Source organism: Danio rerio, chromosome 14, assembly GCF_052040795.2.
Source record: "Danio rerio strain M-AB ecotype USA chromosome 14, GRCz13ab, whole genome shotgun sequence".
Taxonomy (NCBI): domain Eukaryota; kingdom Metazoa; phylum Chordata; class Actinopteri; order Cypriniformes; family Danionidae; genus Danio; species Danio rerio.
In genome coordinates, this window is record NC_141034.1 from 29,990,400 (window position 1) to 30,016,668 (window position 26,269).

A 26,269-nucleotide genomic window follows, 5' to 3' on the forward strand; every position below is an offset into this window, starting at 1 on the left:
TTAAGACTTTTTAGACCTTTTTAAAAACCATAGAAACCCTTTATTATGCTTGAATAATATCCTTATTATTAGAACTATTAATTGAAACTGCTGTGAAGGCTTCATTTAAAACTTGATTCATTTAAATGCACTGATTTCATACTTTATTTTAAATCAAGGAATTGCCATTGATCAAACATATGAACAAAATTAGCAAATTAGAAAAAAATTAGAAAAGTAAATGTGTTGACAGTTGCACAATTTAGATTTTTGTTCAACTCTGTTTTATTTGACTCTTATTACATAAACCTAATTCTTTTAAGAAAATTAATATTCATATTTAAATTTATTCTTCAGGTACAATTTATTGAAGTCAAATAATTATGGAAAAAATACTAGAAAAGTAAAGCTTGTAGACAAACTTTAGGGTGTCTTGAGAAAGCCTAATCTGAAAGTCTAGTGATTTTACAGTTTAAAGATCTGAAGTAGTTTTTAAGAAGTTTGAAACAGTTGGCACACATTTATGTCAGCATGTTTCTAGTATGCATCGGCATGTTTCTTGCTAGGCAGTTGATAGGGTGTTCTGAGTGGTTGCTAAGATGTTGTAAAATAGCCTAAGAAGAAGAAGAATACGTTTCTGTAGTATAACAGTATGTTGGCTTTCTCAAGCCACCATAATTATTCAAATATGTATATTTTTATTTAAAAAAGAAGATTTTGGTGCATTACTATGTGTTATACATTTACATCTGTGCTGAGCTTTCATTAACCAGGTAGCTTTAAGTGTGTTTAATAAAGTGAATGTTACATGAATCATTATAATTATCATAATTATATACATAACTTGACCATTTAAAAAAAATCTATTTCTTTATCCTCTGTTCTGAGATTTTTTACCATTTCTCTCAGATTCAACATGTACTCTGCTTGCTGTGCCTCCACTGTGTCCAAACACATTTATCTAAAAAACACAGTCTCTTGGCTAAGGCTCTGATTACTATTAGGTTTTGATAATAATCTGTGGTACTGATGGAAATAATTATGAAGGTTTCAATTAAAGTGTTCCAATAAGAGCATCTGAGATTAGCGGTGAGGATCAGAGTGGAGTATTTCATCAGCGCTGTCTCACCCTAGCGAGCTCCCGTCATTTCAACAATGCTTTGTGAACCGTGCGCTCTGTAATGCCACCTAAACTCCACAACCATTTTGGTCACTGGCTTGTCAAATAAAGTGAGTCTCAGCCAAGCAGTCGGTCCAACAGCCGAGCTCTTTTTCCAGGCCAGAGAAGCAGCTCTCAGCAAGCACACATCAATCGCATGTATTCACCGCTGTCTGACAGCGATCGCACTTTGAAAAAATAAATAAATAAATAAATAACGTGCATAAAGACTCAGTTTCTGAGCCTAAATACTTAAAATTGACATATTTTATTCATACACACTTTGATCTGCTGTATCAGGCTGGCTAGAACAGTCCTTTTAGCTCTCTGGATTTCAGATGAAAGGTATTCTTCCCTATAATGGGCATATTTTACGACTTTCTCATGTGGAAAGTTCTGAGCCTTTGAGCTCAGCGAGTGACTCAGTGAGTGAACTTTGAGCCAGGCTGTGACTCAGAGCTGTTCTTCAGCGCTCATTGCCAATCCTGTTGATTTGGTCTCGCTGCAGGTCTCGTATGTGAAAGCCATTGACATTTGGATGGCAGTGTGCCTTCTCTTCGTCTTCTCTGCCCTGCTGGAGTATGCGGCCGTCAACTTCATTGCACGCCAACACAAGGAGCTTCTGCGCTTCCAGAGGAGGAGAAGGCATCTGAAGGTAAAACCCTACAGTCCAAGCGCACAGCATCTCCATGCCCTGCAGGTTGCATGATTACATTGCTGAATTTTCACTATGTTTTGGATTCAAATCTTTGATGCATGCAGAGTTACAAAATAAGCTAAATATTTCATCAACATTTTCATTCAAATAGCCTGGTGTCACATTCAGGTCATTTTAAACTTGGTTTTAAAGGTGCCTTAGAGTGCATTGATTCAGTAAGTTACAATTGTTTTCTGATATCTACTCAGTTTGTATGTGGCTAAAATACTGTAAGTGTGAAAATTTCCCCAGAAATAGTTTTATATGCACAGACATTAAGCCCTAGAATAAAAAGCTTGGTTTTGACAATATTTGGAATGGTCAAGTATTAATAAGCTCTCTGTTTGATTAGATCCCCTGGTAAATGATCATTTTTTAACTATAGTGTTAGAAAGTTTTATTTTAGCTAGAAGGAGTGAGTGAATTAAATGAAATGAATGTTTACTTATGAGTTGTGTTGTAGGCAAAATTTGAATTATACTTGACAAAAGGGACTGGCAGAGATGCCAAATTTAATCAGTTGTTTTAAAATATAATAATTTTACAAGTAATACATGTAAATAAATGTAATGATATGTAATTTATGTAATAAAGGGGAAAACAAGTTATCTTTATAATATAATTCCCAATATTTATATAGCTAAATCCGAATCATACTGCCATTAGTATTGCCAAGTCTGTGTTTTACCTGCAAATATATATTATATAATATTAATAATAATCAGACCCCCTAGTTTTTCAAGATTTTTTTTTTTGTGTGTGTGATTTTTTGCAATTAAAAATGACTGATTTTTGTGGTGGTAATTCCCAGAAATTTGCGATTAAAAAAGAATATGTGTGTGTGTGTGTGTGTGTGTGTGTGTGTGTGTGTGTGTGTGTGTGTGTGTGTGTGTGTGTGTGTGTGTGTGTGTGTGTGTGTGTGTGTGTGTGTGTGATATCTTATTAGGTAGTCTACTATGTTGGGTTTGCGATCTGACACAATGACAATGGCACTAATCATAAACATAAAGCTTCTTTATCTATATATTGTTAAGATCTAAAACAGAAATAAACTGTGGGGATAAAGTCAAAGGAAGGTTGTATAACTCTTATTTTCATCCACAATCTTTCTGTCTCTTTCTCAGATTTCACCCCCCGAAGCATTTTTCGAGAGACATTCAAATACATCACGTGTGCTGCGTATGCAACTTCTGTTGGTCATGTAAAACAATTAATTGCAAACTGAAAAAAAATCTAATTTTTGCAATTATTTGTGTTGAAATTAAGAATTTTGCAGGATCTAAAAAATTGCGACATTCTGTTGATTTTGCGTTGGATTTAGTGATCACAAAATTTAAAAAAACTAGGTGGTCTGAATAATAATAATAACGATAATATAATATAATATAATATAATATAATATAATATAATATAATATAATATAATATAATATAATATAATATAATATAATATAATATAGGGAAATACTATTACAGTTTTGAAATAATTGGTTTCTATTTTAAGCAGTTTTTCAGTTTAAGTCATTTATTTTTGTGTTTCAAAACAGAATTTTTAGGAGTTCTAATATATTGATTTGCTGTAAGAAACAATAGTATTATTATTGTTAAAAACATATGTGGTTATATTATATGTGGTATAAATGTTTTGATGACTAGAAACTCCGCCTAATGGCATGTATTTAAAATTTTATAACTGAAAATACTTTTAAACTGTTTTGATAAATGTTTGCTGATCAAAAGTATAGATTTAATGAGTTTTAATATAGGTGTCTTTTAAAAGCAAGTCATAATATTTGGGGTTTCCAGATCTTTACCATGCTGAGGCTGAACCCAACATAATGCGAGCTGAAGTTGAAACATTAATGCTCCTTCCATTCGTAGAGTAATATGAGTTGGCATGGTGAAATCTTTCAAGTAGCTCAGCAAGCTCAAAATAAATCCTGAATCCCACCGTTGTAATCCTCAGTTTGCCTCTGGGCTGTATGTAATAGGTGCAGTGAGATTAGTCTCTGCTTCCCTTAGCCCTATACAGGTAAATCCACAGAGACAGACTACACAGCCCTCACTGATAGCAGTCCTTCCACCATTCAGACGCCAAGGGCGAAGGGTGCTAACTGCAAATCCAACTGTTTGGTATAAATGCCACAGATTCCCATTCAATAGGTGCCCAATCCAAGTAGTCAGAAATTGACTGGTTAGCATAGAGCAGTTAGTCAATGTTGGTGCAGAGTCAAGTTAGTTCATTTAAATTTCTTTAAAGTGCAAAAACACAATATATGTAATTTAACTGTCCTACAGAACAGGTCTATCCAGGTTCTTTTATTAGGCAAACATATGTTATGTTAATTTTATTCATCTTATTTACAACAACGACATGTCATTTCTGTTTCTAAATAATTGCACATTTATGATCTCTATAGCAGTGGTTCCCAAAGTGAGGGTCGGGACCCCCTTGGGGGTTGCGAGACAATGACAGGGGATTGCTTGCTGATTTAAAAAAAAGTAAAAAAAAATGTATTTAACTATTAAAATTACAATGTTTTAACCATAACCCGGGCGATGCAGTGGCGTAGTAGGTAGTGGTGTCGTCTCACAGCAAGAAGGTTGCTGGTTCGAGCCTCAGCAGGGTCAGTTGGCGTTTCTGTGTGGAGTTTGCATGCTTTTCCTGCTTTCACGTGGGTTTCCTCCGGGTGCTAAAAACAAATACAGGCCACAACTGAACATTGAGAATTATTTCAGATTAGTGGTCCCCAAAATTAAACCAAGAATAGACTTGTGCTTAAAACATTGCGTGAGAAAATATGTTGCATCAACTAATTGGAAATTTAAAAAAAAAAACTGTTGAACTAGGTGAAAGTATCAATCCTGCTATTGGGCACAGTACTAAGCTTTGCGTGAAGTCTGTTAGAACTAGGCTAACGTTAAGTGCATTGTATCAATCGCTTCTAACAGATGCAATTCACACACAAACATTTACATTGTTTCCATCAGTGTTCAAATAGCCATCAAACAAACAACACATTTGGCCTTTTTTTTCTTTTTTTTTTCCTTCACTTTCATTAATTGGTGAAGTTTGTTCCTCACCACTGTTGCCACTGACTTGCATGGTTCGGGACTTGTAGAGCAGCGCATCGATGCATTTGCTCTCTGTTTGTTTCAATTTACTATAATCTTCTATATTAAGTTGCTTTAACACAATCTACATTGTAAAAGCGCTATAGATATAAACACGAATTGAATTTAATTGAATTTGAATCTGGAATAAATATGTTTAAACAGTCTACTTGAATCATCAGACTTTTAATGACCTGTTTGATTTTAATAAAGCAAACCGAAGCAGCTCAGATTTTGATGAATTAATGCAAAGGAATTATATTTTAGACTAATGCAAATGCAGTAGACTTCAGAAAATTAAGATTCTCATTAATTTTCTTTTCGGCTATGTCCCTTTATTCATGTGGGGTCACCATAGCAGAATGAACCGCCAAACTTATCCAGCATATATTTTATGCAGGTGATGCCCTTCCAGCTGCAACCCATCACTGGCAAACATTTAGACAATCTCATTCACACACATACACTACCAGGGTGTCCACGGGTTTTTAAAAAGTATTAAAAGTTAATAAAACATTTATGAGAAAATGAAAGCCCTTAAAAGGTATTAAAGTTTTAAATGCGTTTTTACAAGGTCTTAAAGTGTTTTAAAGGTCAAGTGTTTAATTCCAAAAAAGCATAAATATATTTAATTTCCTCCTGATATTAACAACAGCTTGCTTGATCCACGTGATTGGTTCTGGCCAGGGTGCGTCCGGCCAAGTTTCTCTGTGCGGGTGATGTCACGTAATTTGCGAGAAACGCGGGAAAATGATGTGACACTCCCCACATATAGCGAAACCATAGAGCGAAACAGACGGCAAAATAGGAAAATGTAAGTTTGCGTACTCCTGGTTGCAGCAAGACGAGTTTAAACAGTGGCTGAAGCTTGTCGCTAAAAACACTCACGTAATTTATTCTTTCAAGCTTTGTTTTTTTCCGAGCTTACCTGAGTTCTGTTGCATGGTTGGCCTCTATTGATTTCTTTAACGACAATTGTTTATTAACAACTTTTTATTAAGTTAAAGGTTTGATACTGATTAGAACTTGAAGTCGCGATAAGCCTGTGATGGTGTTTAAAGGCATCAGATGCTCAGCACAGATGCTCTTGAAAATTCTGAAGGGAATAATAATATAATAAGACTAATATTGATATGGTTAAGGTGTTTTAGAATGACCAAAACAACATTTTAGATGTTTTACAATATGCTCAGCCTACTGGTTTGCTGGGTCTGCACAAGACTTTTGGCCAGCGGAGAAATTAAAATGGTCGTGCCGAACTGATTCTGGTTCTCTCAAGGTTTTTTTTCTTCACTCCTATCAGGTGAAATTTTTTTTTCCCTCTCCGCTGTCACCACTGGCTCGCAAGGTTCAGGATTGGTAGAGCTACGCATCGATGAATTTTCTCTTCAGTGTTTGAACTCTCAGTAATGATTTAAATCACACTGAACTGAACTAAACTGAACTGAACTTAAACACTAAAAACTGAACTACACTGTTCCAGTTACTATGACCATTTATGTGAAGCTGCTTTGACACAATCTACATTGTAAAAGCGCTATACAAATAAAGCTGAATTGAATTTAATTGAATTGAATTGAATTGAATTGAATGGATTTGAATTAAAATGTCCATTCACACACATTTTTACCAGCACATGATCTCTCATAACAAAATCACATAACCTTTTCAATGCACATACTGAAATTTGTTCAGTAAAAGTGTTTCCATTGTAGTTTATGTGCAGTTTTTTCTTATTGAATAAAAAAATTTCCTGCTCATTTATGCGCATACGTTTTTTATGCGCATTTTCAAAATTTATGTGCATGTTGGCGTGTCCATCAACCATTTTATGCGCATATTTAACATAAAAGGTGGATGAAAACAAAGCTATTGACTATTCCAAAATGGCAGACACATTTGACATGTCTGGAGCAGTCAAATGAGGCATCTGTGTGGATCTTTACTGTCATTTTAATCACTTTAATACATTCCGATACATCAACTAAATGACAGTGTGTGTTACAAATATTAAGATGGTATAGTGTATTTATTTGCCATATTTTTTGTTCTCAAAAATGTAAAATTGAGAATTGGATGAATGTTAACGTAAATATAAATCTTGCTCCGAGTAATATCGCATGACTATGGCTGTATGATGAAATATCCGTGTGTATGTGGAATGTTTTTCCTTCTAGGAGGCCCAGCACAGCAGTAGGCTTGCTGCATTATCATTATCACCCCCTGGTTAATGAAACTCCCCAGCCACAGTGATCCACGGCTGGGGTTCAGCCCTTCAGTCTGCCTCACTGGGGCTATCAGTCAGTGCCTGCTCTCTGCACTGCAGCCCAGAGCTGTCACCTCCCTGCACTACACAATAAAACAACTCCCCGGCATTACCACAGGAGCTTATCGACCTCCTCCTCCTCCTCCTGCATATGCCTCTGAGAGGAGCTGGTGTCCGGTGTAGAAAGAGGATTCCCCCTGCTGGACAGCACTGAGATTTGTGCTCAGCATTGAGGGACTGACGCCATTGCAATACAGCTGTTTTGAAAAGCCTTCAGTATTTTTAATATGCATTCTCTTTTTCTTTTTTATCAAGATGTGAATGTGGATAAGTTTTACTTAAAAAGCCACATTTGGGGATTGAAGGCTGAAAAACATAGTCATGCACTACATCAAAACCTGATTCAGAACAGTGGTCAAAACTGGTAAATTAAGGCCCTCTCCAAACAAACACAGGTATTTTAAAACCAGAATGTTTTTCTATGCAGTTTATCCATTCGTCCACATGAAAATGAAAATCAGATAAATGAAACTGGCACTTTCTGAAAGCTCAGGCCAGGGTGAACATTTTCAAAAACTCCTGTAAAATTAAATATTAATTAGTGACCACTAAAACAATTCAATTTCACTAAAAGCGAAATTTTTGCCTTGTGATGTTAACATGGTTGACATGACTGGCCAAAATAAAGGAGAAAATTCAGCATTCCCTTGATAGTGCATTTTTTCATGTGTTTTTGTTTTCTAAATGCAGGAAAACTAACTTTATAAAAATTCTCAACATGTGGACATGGCCTAAGTCCATCAACATTGACTATACTTGCACAATCTTGCACTTGGGTTTGACTTTCCACATGCATTTTTGATTTGTATGCTGTTAAATGCTCATCATGCTAGCTTACTTAAGCAATCTTTCTGTTGCTTGTTTTGCTTCTTTGCTTGTTTTTTTGTATGTGGAGATTCTGCACACTTTGAAAAGATGAAAACATGTATTGCTCTTTTTTTTTTTTTATCAGGGGAGCGTTGTCTCCATCAGTGGTTGGAAAGAGTTTTCACTCTCATCTTAGTCTTGCGTCTTGCTTAGCTAACGTTAGCTAAATAGCTAGTGAGTGCCTCATAGAAAGCTCTTTGATTGCACCCAGTATGACATTTTCTGAGTAGGTTTCTTTGTATGAGCAAGCACTTTGTGACAATAAAAAATCTATATTATACTAATATAAGTAATATGAATGAGAAATGCCAAACACTATAGAATACACTCGTATAATTTTGAATGGGGAAAAGTGTAATGGTCAATATGGCGAATGAAGCCCACCTTCTAGTACAGGAGCCAATCATCGATTGCTATAGACTGACATTTCTCTGGGGGAGAAACTCGGACCAGACAAGTGCTTTTATGACAGCTTGTTGGTCAACAATCTCACTACAATCTCAGCGAATACTTGCTTCACAGACATATGAAATATATCAACATAAAGCTTGAAATCTGTGCTTTTAAATGAACCAAGTGTATTTGAAACAAAAGTTTTTTTTTGTTTTGTAATCTGTATGAAACAAACACAAGGTACAGTCCGTCCTGTCAATCGCACATCATAAGATCACATCAACTACTCAAACGCCAACAAACTTGTAAACAAAGAGGCTCCATTTCTGGAGGAGATTCACCATCAAGACCAAGTTGTGAATTACTTCAGAGGAGCAGCGAGATCAGACGATCGTTATCCAGAGGATGATAATGTGTATAATGGCCTGTAAATAAGGTTGGTGTCGTGATTGCTTTTGAGTGCGCATGCACAATACCTTGGACAATCTGAAAATATGCTGATATTGTTTGATTCAAACGTTTAGAAACGAAACTTAAGATACAGTTGGTGTTTAATTTTATTGGTGATTCCAACTATGTAATGTAATCGTAAGCTTGGCAAACAGTTTTGGAGAATTTGATGTTTCCCGATTCAGACAGAATGCACGAGCATACTGCCCGAGAGGCATTTCAAAGATGGCCACCAAGTGAAATTACTTGCCTTGGAATTGCAGACATGATCTATTTAGGTTGCATTGATTTACTGCTTATCACAAATCCTCTTACATGGCCTCATGGGATAGTAAAGTCTCCATAGAGTGCAACAATCAGTGTTTTTTTCTATGAGATCATTATTTTATGTAATGTTAATTATAATTTTTAAAAATATATGAATCCTGCCAAGAGAACACCTTAGCGTCCAACCATTCCACTGAAGCACTTAATACTCAATCATTATATAAATTAATCCAGTAAGTTTTTTATAGTCAGAGTGGAGCTCACTAAATCAAGAATGTGTACCACAAAGTATAGTATATTAGCATACTCTTTTATTAATTCATTTATTTTCCTTCAGCTAAGTCCCTTTATTCATCAGGGACTTCATTTTTTGCTGTGAGGTGACACTGCTAACCACTGATCCATCGTGTCTTCTATTAGCGTACTACCTTTAATATTTTAATCATATAAAGATAGATATATCAAAATTGTAGTAGTATGCTACATCAAAGTTGGTGATTCTGTTTTGTATGCTAAATGCATCAGACAGTCATTGAACAAAATCAAATCTAAATAAAAATTGTATGCAAATCCATCAAATTTACTTTTAGCTTACTTTCCAATAATTACTCTTTAAATATATAGCACAACAGACTACCAGAATGCCCCATGCCAGACTGCATGGCCTGGCAGTGCTGTATTAATAACAGGGTGAAGCAGTGTGACCTCTGGACTGCAGATGCCTTTGCTTTGCCTAACAATGACAAGAGCATATTAGTGAGTAGCCTATTGATGGAGAGTAATCACCTCGTTAGAGCTGATTGTGATGCAGGGCAGATCGCACATAGGGGACTCTGAATGCTGCAGCTGCCATTCATACAAGCGAGGATTGTCTATGCAAATAAGCACAAAGAGATAAGTAAGCCACTGTCGCGCTCCTAAAGCTGGTCGTCTTGTGTTGTAATGGTAAAGGTGCAGAGTGAGGCTGATTTGTGTTGTTTTATTGAGTTTGGTGCAGCCTGAATTATAGTGCAGCTCAGTGTGCTGGAGTGTTTAATAGAGCCAGAGGTGTTGAGGGGACTTGGCACTGGGCTATTGTGTGCTGCAAAGCACTGCAGTGTTTTGTTGTTGCTTGTTACATGGCTCTCTGGGTGGTTTGATTCTTATTGGCCGGTCAAACAATTTAGCACTCTACTACTACTATCAATGAATATTGTCTATTGTCCAGGGCAATGCCATGGTCACACTAGAGTTCGAGCATGCAAAATTCTGTCGTACAGTTCTACGAAAAGGGGCGGGATTAAACAAGATGATTTGACATTTAAAAAAGCAAGCAATTAGTTCATATTTTACAGTTCTGTCCAGAGAGGTAATGTTTTGATCTTTGATTGGTCTCATGCAGCCACGTGATGCTATTTCGCAGGACGGAGTTCACCAAGCTTGAGCTTTGCAACGCAGCGAACTGCGAAAGTTGTTGCTCAAGCTTGCGTTTCCAATCTGTCGCATTTGCATGCATATGAATGGAAGTCTATGGGGAAAAAATTACTGTGACTGCGGCTTAAGTCTGTGTAACTGATCACTCATCCAACCTGTGCTGGAATGTGGTCTCTCTGCAGTCTATCTTTTAAAAAATATATTAAAGACTTGCATATCTATTAAACAGCATTTAATATTTTAAAATACAATATAAAATAGGTTTGATGTCATTTTTGAAGGTAATAAATGTGTGCCTTCATTCAAACTAAAGTACAACTTGAAATGCATGAGATTAAAAGTATGAAGGCAAATTTTAACAAGTAAAACATCATTATTGGGTTTTTCACTCAAAGAGGAGAAGGATAAAATAACGAGCTGAAAATGAGAGATGCCAAATAAGAGTCATTTACTGGAAACATATTCAAAATTAGGGCCATCTTTGTGTTTCGATATTTACCAAACATTAGTAACATAAGAGATCACATATAATTATTTATGAGAGGTGCTGTCAATTCAAATGTGTACAAACACTGATCACATTTTGATGAAGATGATGATGCATCGGTAGCTAATTCAGACAGGACCTTTTGCCCTCTAAAGGGCACTTCAGAGTGAAAACAATCATTTCCACCATATTCAAGTGTTGATCAAAACTGTTTCAAAAATAAGGGATTTTGAAGTATCTAACTGATGGACACTTTTGGTCTCCATGATCCTTTGCTAAGAGAAGTTGTTTGGTGTCAAACAGCGTAATCCATTTAGAAGGACTCATGCCTTTGCTCTAATCCCTTCGAAGCTGTCACATTGGAGGCCAGTGTCCTGCAGAGTTTAGCTCCAACCCCAAGTATAGACACACCTGAACCAACTAAACAAGCTTTTTCTAGGTATACCAAAAACTTTGGCCCTCCAGGACAGAGTTTTGGCACCCCTATATTAGAGTATATAGGGATGAGCCCTTCTGAATGGAACGTGCTGTGGGTCTCAGATATGGTTGATGGGTTATAGTTGGTAATAAAAGGGAGGTTTACAGATCCTGGCCCATACAGTATGTAGCCACAGTACTGATGCAAAAGTGGGATGAAGTCAGTTAGTCATTTATTATTAGTAGTAGTAGTAGTAGTAGTAGTAGTAGTAGTAGTATTAGTATTATTATTGTTATTATTATTATTATTGTTGTTATTATTATTATTATTATTATTATTGTCTTATCATGAAAATGTTGTTAGGGTTCTGTTCATGTTTGTTAAAAATAAAAGATTACTACGCCAACCCTACATTTTCCTGTGTGAACAAACACCACTAAAGGTGTGATCACTTTTGCTCTTTGAAATGATCATGCTCAAAGTCCTGTTATTCCAAAAGGAACTCACATGACTGGAAATTTCACAAGTAGTTGAAAAAAATCACCGGGCAGATTTCAGTTGTGTTGGTCTCATAATTCTGCCATGCTGCCCAATTAAAAAGCTGCTTGGTTATCTCTGTGTGAGTTCTTTACACATCTGAATGGTTTTGGAAATGGACAAAGGGCCTTTCTGCAGGTAAAATGTTACTGAATTTGAGCTACTGAGCCTGTCTGGAAGGCATTTTTGTGTTCATAAGAAATCTAAAAATAGACTACAGTTGTCAATATTTGAAGTGGATCAAAAAAGTTTATCAAAATTGTCCTAAGACAAGAATGGGTGTTGTTGAATAGTTTAAACACAACTTTGACCACAGGTTTTTGATCTTCTTTAAATGTTGTTGACTGTAGTCATCGAATAGACAGCAATGAATCACTAATATATAAAGTCTGTTATTAGAATATTGTTAGACGTCTATTAGATTTTCAGTGACAGCCCAAATTTAGCCTTGTTTTAGCCAAGGCATATGTTTGTATTTCAACTAGATATGTCAACCTCTTGTAAATGCAAAATTGCTTAGTGGGAGTTGTAATACACCTTCAGTAAACTTTAGAATGTTTTAGTGCCACACTGCTAATGTTGTTGAGGTGAAACTGAAATTGTGGGTCATTCAGGATTACTTTTCTAAGGCCCTATTTACACTGTGTATTAGTTTGAAAACGTAAGTTTTGCTATAGTTTTGCCATCCGCACACACTACGCCACTCACTTTCCGTAAACTGAGCTTTTTGAAAATGCTGGAGAGGCCGTTTTCATTTTAAAACGTTGCTGCTCCGTGTTAGTGTGGATGAAGGAAATAGAGATCTGAAAATGGAGGCATGGCTGCAGACATTCGACATCTGATTGGGGCTTTTTGCTCAATATTAAGTAGCCTACACAAAGTTCAGTCTTGCATCCTCTCCTTGTAAGTGCGATATGGAAAGTTTGATATAGAAAACAAGCTCCTGAGGACACGTCGGATAAATCTTCAAAGGGAACAGTGTACTTTATAACCTCATTCACATCACCCTGGCTACAATTTTTCACTTTCTTAGCAATAAAATGGAAACATAATTTGAGGAACTGCCTATTTTCAATTTAATATTAGCAACTTAACAGACACCAAAAATGTTGAGGTGTCATGTAGCTACATTTATATGACCGTCATCTTCACTTTATGCATATTTATAACAAAACGTGTTCTATAACATAATTGCCTCCTTTCATTCTCATTGAAATTAAGAAAAAATACCCTCTCTTTTGCTGAATATCAGTTTTACTAATCAATAATAGCCATTATAAAAGTATAACGCCAAATAAGTTTATACATTATAGGAAATAAATGCAAGCAATCAGTCAAATGTGCAGAATCAGTGTACATGGTTACATTAAAAAATATATTAAATTATCTTTGCACTCAGCCAAAATACCTGAGAACAAGTAAAGAACTAGAAGATTCAAAAAGCAGGGAATGTGATTTTGGATAGAGAACAATCGAGTCACGTTTAACAAATATAGTGAGATTACATCCAGCGATAGATCCTTGATGAACAGTCCGACTTGCACAGCACTCATCTGGGTAGATGACTGCCTGGAACTCAGACGTCGACATACTCTGCATCTCATGAAACCACGTTTCATGAGCTAACAAGTTGTGTTATAAGTTAATTTTTTCCATAGAATAAAAAAAAGAGTTGTGTTCTAATCAAACCTTATGTAAAACATGATCAAAAATGCATTCACAAAAACCCACTAACTACTGGGTTTAGCACTCATTCCTGTAGCAACTTCAATTGTGTCAGAAACTTGGTCAAGCATTTTAATTGCCAATGGGAAAAAAAATCACGATAATTGTATTGTTTTGCTTTATTAGAAGAAAATATATAAAGGTTAAAGGCATAGCTCTATTAAAATAAGTGTTAAGTAAACATATTTAGAATCAATCTTTGGTTAGAAATGCCACTCTTGATCCAGCAGTTCTCATTATACTCAGAGGTCATTGCACAGAGTGACAGGAATCGAGGGGTTTTTAGATGTGGTTGGACCGATGCAGCTGATGTCACTGGCTTTTCCGAAACAGGTTTGAAAATGATTCTGGCCATTAAAGAAACCTAAAAGGAAGAAAATGCCTGCAATGATATACTCTGAACAAATGCTATTTGTCGGCTTCTCATTTAAATTCCCAGCATTTATGAGGGCACAGATGTTTATTGGAGAAAAATTGCATTTTCGTAAACATATTTCCCTTCAAGAGTCATAGCCATTGGGCACATCATCTTAATGCCTGAATCCATTTCTTATGCAGCTCCTAAAATATTCATTCCAAGTCACCCATAGGTGATAAAACCGACGCAATGCATTGTAATGCCGTGCGCAGATAAATGCAATACATCATCCCAATCTCAACGTGTACGATAGAGGTGACTTTCACTTTAATATATACTTTATATAAAATCGTCACTGTCTCCAATGCAAATGTCTGCCTTTTGAATAAATATACGATAACGGCATAAGGTTGCTACTTTACGGCCATTTCGGTTTCTCTCGTTTATCACAACATCTCAATAAAAGACATCAAAACATCAGTCACATCTCGGGACTTTGATTGATGAAGGAGCCGAGAGGCCCTGTCCATAGCGGCGGACACCACACCCCTGATTTGCAAACGCTGCCGTGAGCTGCATTCTGACACTCGCTGATAATATTGCGCTCCTCTATAAAGCTGGAGGACGCGGGCGAGTGTTGTGCTTATTGTTTTTTTTCCTCCCCTCTAACAGTCGGACTGGGAACACGGCTGGCACGCCTAATGCAGTAATGGCGGAGTTTTAATTAGGAAGGGAGGGTAATGAATCTGGCAGGGGCCGGGCCGGGAGGGAAAGTGACGCAGGACGCGGCGGTGCTGCAGCTCAGCTCCTCTTTACAGCTCCACGTCACGTCTCGGAGCCACCACATTAATCATATGGCAGCAGAAATAAAGCCGAGCATCCGTAATACTTACAAATGGTGAGCCAGTGCAACTGAAGGACAAGGAAAGGTCGTAGCATCCCGGCATCAAAGACAGCGTCGTATACAAAAACAAAGGGGCAGTGGAATAACATCACCCTTCACACGTACACACACACTTCCTAGCGTGATCTTCCATTTACCCCGGCACACATTAACAGTTATAAATGGGATGGCTGAAAGACAAGGACAGAAGGAGGACAAAGTGTCTAAAAATGGAGTCCTGCATAGAAAATGGCTGATCTTTCAGTAAAGGCGAGTAGGAGAGTTCTAGGCGCTAGATGTTTGCACCTGCAAATTGAAAACATGCGTTATGAAAATAATGATCCCATTTCGCTTCCGTGGGTTGTATTTAGGCGAGCACAATCACGCCGCGTTGAAATCTAATTAGATGAGGTGGTTATTTTGGTTCTGTTTTCATTAACGTGTAAGATAGAGTTCATCTGCTGAATCTCAAATAAGAGTGTGTAGAGGTTGGGAGCAAGTCAAGGTTAGTCAGTTAGCTCATGTGAAATATTGCGACCTCTGTCTGCACTCTCAGCCATCTAGCTGACATATGTCAATAGATAATATCCATAACAAAACATGTAATCCATTTGACTGGATTGGAAGTTTTAAATTGATACTCTATGAATAAATAGAGGTGTCACGGTGGCACATTGGGTAGCATCATTACCTCATAGCAAGAAGGTCACTGATTCGAGCCTCGGCTGGGTCAGTTGGCATTTCTGTGTGAGATTTGCATGTTCTCCTCATGCTGGCCTGTGTTTCCTCCGGGTGCTCCGGTTCCCCCACAAGTCCGAAGACATGCTGTATAGGTGAATTAGGTAAGCTAAATTGTCATTAGTGTATGTGTGTGAATGAGGGTGTGTGGATGTTTCCTAGTGATGGGTTGCAGCTGGAAGGGCATCCGCTGCATAAAACATATGCTGGATAAGTTGGCGCTTCATTTCGCTGTGGTGACCCTAGATTAATAAAAGGACTAAGCCAAAAAGAAAATGAATGAATGAATGATTAAATAAAAAAATGTCATTTACTCACCCTCAGATTGTGCCAGAAGTCCATGTAATGCCATATAATAGTAACCCTAATGCCGTGCTTTAAAGGAAAATCACACATAGCAATTACAGTAGTAATACATATGATTCCAGTGCATGAAATAATTCCATATGTTACATTGCATGATATATTCATACACTTGCAGATACTGAGGATTAGACTGTACCAGACTTGAAGGTTGTTTTGCACACAAAGTCCTGCACCTTGCAGTCTTGCACCTTGTTGCTAGGAGATGATCGACAAAAGAGATGATGCATCAAAATCAAATATTTTCCTACTATACAGTATGTGAAAAAGTTTATATGGCAAAAGACAGTATGTGATTTTGGATGCTAAAATTGCCTCAGCAAATATCAAACATGTTTGAGCTCCTCCAACTGAATGAAATCAGATTGCGAAGTTAGAAACTCAGAGTTTTTGCCCATTAAATACGTCTATATCTGTCAACGATTGCCTAAAGTCTGCAGATGGGTTCTGGCTTTGGGCAACAGGTATTGAGGCATCCAGACTGCAAATTGGAGCAAAAAATTCATGAAGTAAATTTCTACACTTAGACAGATGTTATTTTAAACTATTTTAAAACTATAAGCCAATGCTGTCATACTGTATGTATGCTCATGAGTTTACACTTGAAGAAAACAACAGCATGTTGTAAAGAATAATTAAGGCATGTTGTGAGGCCTGTGTGAGGAGTAATTCTCTGCACTTCTGCATGAGCTTAACAATGTGCTGATATTTACAATTGCATAACAGTTGGCTGGATGTGTAATGGTTTATAGTATAAGTAAATTAGTGGTTGTCTTACATATCTACTGTATATAAACATTGGGCATTTTATTGATTATGCCTGTTGAAAACAATCATTTGAAGTTTAAAAAGATATTTAAGTAACTTTGAATGTGGCATGGCTGATGGGGCAAGATGGGCTAGGGCAGGGATGTCTAATCCTGCATATTTTAGTTCTAACCCCAATTAAACATACCTGAACCAGCTAATCAAGCTCTTTCTAGGTATACTAGAAACTTACAAGCAAGTGTGTTAAAGGAAGTTGGAGTTAAACTATGCTGGACACCGGCCCTCCAGGACTGAGTTTAAACACCCCTGGGCTAGGGTTTACAGAAAATGGTCAGGAAAAAAGAAAATAGTGCATTTATGTAGGCAGTAATGCCTTGCTGGTGCGAGAGGGTTGGAGATTGACCAGACATTTGTTTCCTTAGTAACAATTAAATATTTACTGAAAGCCACCTACGCCTACCTTAGTATTGTTGTGGAGAAGTTTTATTGTTTCATTTCTACTGTACCAATCTTATGATGTCTACGCCCAGCAAGGTAATCCACCCCAAAGCTCAAAACTGCTTTGTAAAGATGACAATAAATGAACTATACTTAAATGGTCTCATAGTTTTCTGATCTTAATCATTTAAGATCTGCTAGAACAGAAGATCAACTATGCAGCTGACAAATCTGCAGTAAGTGATTATCATATCACTATGGAACAAAATTTCTGCGGAGGATTTCCAGAACCTTCTTGAATCTGTTTCTCAAAGAATTAAGGCAATTTAGAAAGGAAAAGGGGGTCCTGCCCAGAACTAGTATGGTTTACTTCAGGGGTGCCCAAACTTGGTCCTCTGGGGCCGGTGTCCAGCAGAGTTGAGCTCCAACCACAACCAGACACACCTAAAACAGCTAATCAAGCTATTCGTAGGTATACTAGAAATTTGGCTTACTTAATAAAGTGTCTGTTCAGGGTAGTTTCACATCAGATGCCATTTAAGGCTAGGGTTCGCTGAGCATTAAAGTTTAATGCACTACAGTATGATATTTTATTTCAATTTTCCACTGTCAAAAGTATCAAATTAGAAACTGATACCATTGGGACCAAATCATACTGTACTGTGCATGCGCCAATACGCAGAAGTTTAAAATATCATGATAATGAACATGCACAATATTAATATCATGGACACTTCAAAATACAGTGAATAATTATTTATTATTGAAAGTTTTAGTGTGCTTTATATGAATATTCACAGTGTATTTGCAGTGGTGTTCATAACAGAACCAAATGCTTAAAGATTAAATTGGTTATCTTAATAGTTTCTACCTACTGTACTGCATATGGTTAATAATTAATAACATTTCGCTGTATTGTTTAACTAATAATGAGACAGAAACTGTAATCTGCCTTTTCTCACTATTTTAATCCATTAACTAACATTTACTAATGAAAACTTTATTGTATAGTGTTACCTATCATACTTTATAATCTTTTTGCAATTTAATTAGCTTGAAACATTTGTTTACTTGGAACATGACTACACAATAATTGTTAATTTAAGTATTTTTGTTATTGTACCTTTTAAAGGGGGGGTCCAGTTTTTTTTTTAAGGCTTGGTTGTGTTTATAAGATCCAAAGCAATGTGTGCTCATGCTTCATTACTGCTACTCAACTAACATGAGAACGACTGTCACATTTCCTAGTTTCTCCAAAAGAGGCTCTGATTGGTCAGCTAACATAATATGCTGTGATTCGCATGCACTGTGCCTGTGCTGTATAAATACTGTCAGTCAGTATGAGCCTGAATTAGAATAAAAAGAAGAGGACACAGCTGAAGCTCATGCCTGCTCTCTAAAATAAAATCTGACAAGTGTCTTTCATATATATTCGGGTTTTAAGCATGTATATGCTAATGCAGGATGGCAATATCCATATTGGCCGATACATGCTATTTTTAATGTTATCTGTCTGATATCAAAATTAAGCAGATATCTTTAAGCCGATAGATTATGTAATTGTACTGCCTGCCTCACACATGTGTGGGTCAAACTTGTTCAGATTTGACCAGTGCACTATAAGCTTTTCTCACATTGTTTATTCCTTCAAAATCTACTCCCAGAAAGTTTTTGTGGTATTGATATTTATTAATAACTCAGTAAGCAATCATATTCCTTATCATTGTTGATGTTTGATAGAGAGTCATCATGTATTTTGGTTTAAATTGCCTGAGGAAAAATATTACATGTGTATAAATGAAAGATAACTTTTCGTGTAAGCACAAGAGAATCTTGCGGGAGTGTGGTAAAGGTGTCAAATTAACCAGCAACAAACAAGTGTACATTACTGTAACATGTTTTATTCAACAACTTTCATTTTCATTTGATTTAAAATGTAATTATTTAACTCGTTTGTTAATTAAATCTCAATTGGTTATTTAACTTATTATTTTATGCAACAGTTAAGTTTCATGTTAATTTGCTATGAAGAAATGTAAATAATTTATTTTTGGCATGCTAATTTATGTGAAGTTGTATGTATATACAATCACCTTGCAATTTTAAATATTGCTGTCTTTGAGTAGGCTATTCAAAGAAGATCAGTTCAGACTTTTATACAGTTTTTCAAATAAAATCAGTTGTTCACTGTCTAAAAATGTAATATTTTTAAATATTTATATTTATTGGCCTATATCTGTTATCGGTCTCCAAACCTAAAAAGTTATCAGTTATCGATTCCGGCCCAAAAATCTATATCGGCGTATCCCTAGAATTTGTAGCTAAATTGTTAAAAGTTCCAAACAGCATTTCCCTTTGTTTACATCCTTGTTTATGTCCTTGCTACAACATATCGTTAACGCTAGTAACTGCATGTAATTGTTCAATTTTAACAAATAAATATCCTTACATGTTGTAGCTCACAATCCACAGCTTGGTCTATTGTGGCTGGAGCTGATCCTTCTTTGAGGAGTTCTTAGCCAAATCCAGCACTGAACTGGGAAAGATTCTGGAAGCTGTCCTTTGTCAAACGCTAGATATATCTTTTTTATAATTCTCTGGATCATATTTAAATTAAATTGTCAGCACTTCTCTCTTTGCGTCACGTCCTTTATAAGCCCAAATACATAAACAGAACGAGCTCTGTGGAAATAGCAGCGTTTAGACCGCATTTTAGCGTACTCTGCTATAGCATTACAGCGCCTCTGGCCACGCCCCTTCACTGTGCTTGGTGTGTGCACATGATAAATGCACATAAACTGATTTTGTGATCTCACCTACCTGTATGTATTTTCTTGTAGTCCCCAAACTTTATTCTCTGTAGGCTTTGTTTAGCTAACTCTGTAAAAGCCAATGTTTCCCTTTGCATTGAACTTTGAGCGTATTACATACAGAGATGTTGTTTATGTTTACACGTGCTACATCAACTAAAGTTTAAAAATTGATATTGTAGTGGACCAGCCCTTTGAAGTACTTTTTTTTGTAGCTTAGGTCTATATCACAATAATATTTGATACTGACACAAGCCTGCCACTCAGTGGAAACAAGGCATTTTTCATCAACATCATTATAATAGTTTTGCATAGTTTTTGATGCTTCTGGATTGCATTATATAGACTTTACTATGGTCAGAAAAAAGTTTTTTTTTTTCAAAAGATAATCATTTAATGAATATGCTAACCGGTAGTGTGTGAATTATGGACACCTGTGCTGTATTGCAGGAGGACGAGGCGGGAGACGGCAGATTCAGCTTCGCAGCCTACGGCATGGGTCCAGCGTGCCTCCAGGCCAAAGACGGCATGGCAATCAAGGGCAACAACAACAACGCGCCCACCTCCACCAACCCCCCTGAGAAAACTGTGGAGGAAATGCGCAAGCTCTTCATCAGCCGTGCCAAACGGATCGACACAGTGTCGCGTGTGGCCTTTCCGCTGGTCTTCCTCATTTTTAACATTTTCTACTGGATCACTTACAAGATCATACGCAGCGAGGATATTCACAAGCAGTAAAGATATTCGAATACACCCGCCTCTACGCCCCTTCCTCACGTCCCACCGTGCCCGCCTTTCTCTCAGTGCAGTGCTCTCACTCGCTTTTGGTGATGACGAGTCCCCGGCAGAGGTATTTATTCCTCCTCCTTTTCTTTTTTTTCCGTCTTTTTCTCTTCTATCCTCCTGAATAATCCGGACCTGTGCAATAGCAATGCAGTAAAATGCATGATATATGAATGTGGCAATATATTTACTAAAAAAAAAGAAAATGACTAAAAGTAAATATTCAACTTAAGAACTTCTGATGACTGGGAATCCAAGAGGATATCTTGTAAAACATTTTTTTTGCAACTTGAAGACGTACTGCATTGCAAGAATACGGAGAAACATTACTGCTGTAATATATCCTATATTTAAATGATAATACTTCCAGTGAGAAAGCTATTGAAGCATTTTTCGGGTTCTCGAGGCAGTTTGGGGCTTCCATGAATACACTATGAAAATGTTACAGGTCTCAGAGACCGAGATTTGCTTTGGTACGTGTGTCCTGGGGTCTCCTGATGTTTCATTCTGATATCGATTATTAATGGATCTTGATGAGTGCCAGGTGAGAAAAAGAAAAGAGTTTATTTATTCAAGCTGTGGTCAATGTGTTCCTCTATCTGTGCTCATTTTCAGATTGAATTATGTTGTATTCATGTGCCAAACGTTATTTTTTTAGGTTGACCAAAAAACAATTACATAGTCTTATTTATTTATTTATTTATTTATTTATTTATTTATTTATTTATGTTTTTATCATTTAATTAAGCTGAAAAAGCCTGACTGAGGCTTGAGGAAAATATTTAATACAAGTTTAAATCAAATAATATGTAGAAGTATATATACTTTAAATCAGTGTTTCTTAACCACGTTCCTGACCACCAGCACTGCATGATTTAGATGTCTCCTTCGTCCATCACACCCAATGACTGTAAAAAATATAAACAACGCTAAAGCTGTGAATGCAAAATACCTCATGATGGGCACAAACTGTCACAAAAAACTGCTGAAATTGGAGCCTGGGCATGCGTAGAAGGACTGCCTGATGGAGCCAGAGGCAGAGCCGCAGAATTAAGCTTCCAACCAAACGCTTGTATGACAAATCAACCCCTGTGTGATGTAAGCTGTTTTTAATAATTTAATAAAAGCAATATATGTTGATCTGAAAAATAAATGATCTTTCATACATTCTAGCCTAGGTTTAGACTAAACTATGATGAGCCTAACATATTTGTCTTATAACGGGTTGTTGGTATTTATTATATTATTGGGGTAAAAACAACACTTGTAAAATATTAAAAATAACATAAAAAACACAAAATTTTTGAAAGTTTTTTATTTTTAATTAAAAATCAACAAAACCCAAGATATACACATCATGGATAGCTATTTGCCATGCGGGAAAAATCATGCGCTTATTTTAGCAAAAGATAAAAACAGCAAGATTCGTAAATGTCAAGAGGTTATTTACACATCCCAGCACTATTTACAATAATCTCTATCAATTTGTATAACAAACTCAGCAGTATTAATACATCAACTGATGTCTATCGGCACCAGCAACATTGCTTGTATATTGTTTACTTTTTATTTTTATTTTATTTTTTATTTTTTTTGCCTCCATTTTCATTTGGTTTATCCGATGTCTTAATTACATCTGGCAAAGAGAAATTTACATTCAAGAATTAAAAATAAAGAATTACTGCTAAATAACCATCACCTGTTTTCCCTGACATGATACCATTTTGCTTGTGTCACCGAACAAAAGCCCCCATTAAACCAAATAAACAGTGATTCGTCAGATCCTGTAGGTGAGAAAGTATGGTTTACTGCTGAACAACTCATTCTATTATAGTAATATAACACAGACATCAAATATTGGTACTTCAATCTTCTCCCGAAGCCCTGACGGTCTGCTTAGAGAAGCTGTCAATCACAACTGTCAATCACAATGACAAGCCCTGTTTTTATAGCATTAAATTACTTGTTAAAAACATAATGTTTACAAAAATGACGATCTGAACCTATATCAGCTTGACAGCCAGTGCCTCAATTGACCAAATCCATTTTTGGGGATTTTTTTTTTATTTGTGCTCAAGTCTACTTGGTTAACATGGGGGAGGCAGGCTTTATAACTTGTACTGCAGCCAGGCCCCAGGGGGCGATCTAACAAGCATCACTCAAAAGGAGGTGTGCGGCACACTTGGTCACACCTATTACAGGTCTTTCAGTCTCTGCTAATGAGCTGATGATCTGAATCCGGCATGATTGGTTAAGGAGACATGGAAAACGTGCAGAGCTGGTGGTCCTCCAGGAACGTGGTTGAGAAATACTGCTTTAAAGCATTTTTTCCTTTGAATCTTTTTTAATCTCAGATTACGAAGAGAAAGAAGGTAAAGGAATCTTTTCAACACTCACATTTCAACAGTGTTATTTTTATAAGCTTGGTTTAGCAGTACAACCAGTGCCATGAAACTAGATCTATATTTCCAACCAAATGTATATTACAGCGATTTTTCAAACTATACTGTATGTATAAACACCACATCGTGCAACAGATTAAACAAGTGCACATATTTCATGGAATTTAGAATGCATCTTCATCTGGCTTCTCTATGCAATAATCGTATATGCAATTATTTTCAGTGTTCATCGTGTCAAATATGGCCAATTTATTCTGAAGGCTCTAAAAGATGCTATTTCATACGTGTTCAATTTTCTCTTCCAGTCATGCTCAATTGCTGTCTTTGCATGGCGAGGCTTTTTTTCCCGTGGTGCAGATGATATCGATGTCATTTTTCACTTTTGTAATGTTTTCTTTGACTGGCGAACTGAAGAAGAACACCATTATAATGAAGTAGATAGATGCTCTGCGTAGGATATGCAAGATTTTTTTGCCATTCTGGTTTTTGCGTAACTCTTTCTTTGTTTGAAACCAAAGAGCAGTTTTGTTACTCTATTGTCATTGCCTTTCAGGTTTTCAAACTCAAGTTAGATGTTTCTTTTTGGGTATGATATTTTAATTCTGTTGGATGTGGACATTGACCAATTTTGTAAGGCCTATAACATTTGTAATTTGTTCAGTTTTTCACACAGTATTCAAGAAAACCTGCAAAAGAAATTTCCACCTAGGTCAAATATGGTTTTAATGTACAAACTTTGGTGATGTGAAGCTTGAAGTTGTTATCTATTTATTTTGTATATTTATTTATTTATTTATTTATTTATTTATTTATTCCACTTGTTTAAATGACCAGTCATCGTTGTCAATTTGAAGGGCTATTTTTGATTATTAATATCAGATCATTTCCCTCAATTGAATCGGCATATGTGAAAAATTGTGCTTTAAATAGAAATTGTTTATACTTCACCAATGAAAACACTAGATTACGTATTATGTATTTTATATTTGCTCATTCCAGAATTGCGGGTATACTTCAACCATTTTTGAGAGAGATAATACAATACATATTTATATAATAGGGCTGCACATTATTGGAAAAAAACAGACATTGCAATGAGTTTCATATACTGCAATATATATTGCAATAAAAATTCAATTTCACCAAATTAATTTTAAAAATTCTTAATTTTAGATCAATTTGGATATTTTGAAGAGGAGTGTATTTGCATAAATTGTGGTTTAAAATATGACCGTTAAATGCAACAGATACAAATAAACAATGATTTATGATTTTCAGTATTCAGAAACAGAAATTAAATAATCACAGAATAATAATAATATGGGTGTCACGGTGGCACAGTGGGTAGCACGATTGCCTCACAGCAAGAAGTTCGCTGGTTCGAGCATCAGCTGGGTCAGTAGGCATTTCTGTGAGGATTTTGCATGTTCTCCCCGTGTTCACATGGGTTTCCTCCGGGCGCTCCGGTTCCTCCACAAGTCCAACGACATGCGGTATATATGAATTGGGGAAAGCTAAATTTGTGACCCCAGAATGCAGATGTGGTGACCCCAGATTAATAAAGAGACTCAGCCGAAAAGATGAATGAACGAATTCATAATAATATAATTAATAACAAAAACACTTCATTATTTTCATTGATTAAATATTTATATAATGTACAATTAATCTTTAATATACAAACATGTCATTTACTGTGCCCAAATAGCTTAAATTAGCTTGAAATGCTTACACAGGCCTTAAAAACACATGCAAATTATGAGCTTTCACTCTAAGGTTAAAATTTGAAATAACTCCCTTATGATGTTAATTGAATTGCCTGATCAACTATAATCCCAACTACATTGCAGACCCCTGCAATGTGACTATTGCAGAGTCAATTCTGAAACTATAATTGTGCAGCCCTACAATATATATATACATATATATATATATATATATATATATATATATATATATATATATATATATATATATATATATATATATATATATATATATATAGTTTACTGAATCCATTAATATAATATAATGTGAAATGCTTAAACGTGAACATTTTACCCTCTTACTAATTGTTGTTTAACTTATTGTTTAACAATTTAAACCAATAACATAATTGATAATAGGAGTTGATATTTTTAAGTTGCTAACCTCAAACCAGATACCGCATGACATGACAGAATTTTATGCACTTTCATATTGTTGTTTTGAAAAAGTGAATTAGAAATTCACTAAAATTGACTCAATTTACATTTAATCATGTAACAGACACGTTTATCCAAAGTGCGGATGAAAGAAGCACTTCAAATCACTAGATTTGCAATATGTAAATGATATGATGAATCTAAATGACTTAATATACAAATGTAATTTCTTTCTTTTTATTCCCATGCATATAGTAAAGAGTGTGTCTTACAGGTGGTTTGTCAAACCCACTCACCTGCAGAGCACACCAAAAGTAGAAAGATGTTTTCAGAAACATAGTGTTGATAAGACAATGTCTTAATCTACAGTACCATCGGTGTATCGTAAACATTGTGTACAAATTGACATGCCTCAATGCCTTCCAGAGTTTCCTGCCAGAGGAAGTGACATCATTTGGGGTGAGTCACAGGCTTTTTCTATCAGTGCTTTTTATAACCGATGACACAAAAATGTATTTTTTATACCTGAAATGACAAATAATACTGAAAGTAGATGTTTCATGCAGATGTTTAGTTAACGTAGTAGAGTTAACACAAAAAAACGCTAAACATTTGACAATTATTAATGATGATTTGAAGCTGAATGCAGGATTCAGAGTTAAAATAGGTATAGTGGGAAGACCCTAAATACACCCACAAGCGTTATTTTTTTTAAAGAAAGCTTGTGTTATTATTCAAATTCATTAAAGTT

The 26,269-nt window shown here is 35.9% G+C and overlaps 1 protein-coding gene across 3 annotated transcripts in view; it reads left to right on the top strand.

The window, feature by feature from the left end:
• The window catches only part of glra1 (glycine receptor, alpha 1), an 89,042-nt gene extending 67,495 nt beyond the window's left edge, over window positions 1–21,547 (top strand). For 2 of the 3 annotated variants that reach the window (XM_087280105.1, XM_087280104.1), the window contains exons 9-10: window positions 1,647–1,793; window positions 20,640–21,547. In XM_087280105.1, coding sequence (XP_087136231.1) covers window positions 1,647–1,793; window positions 20,640–20,927 — 435 coding nt within the window. In that variant the 3' untranslated portion in view covers window positions 20,928–21,547. 3 annotated transcript variants of the gene reach the window in all.
• The last annotated feature ends 4,722 nt before the right edge of the window (window positions 21,548–26,269 follow it).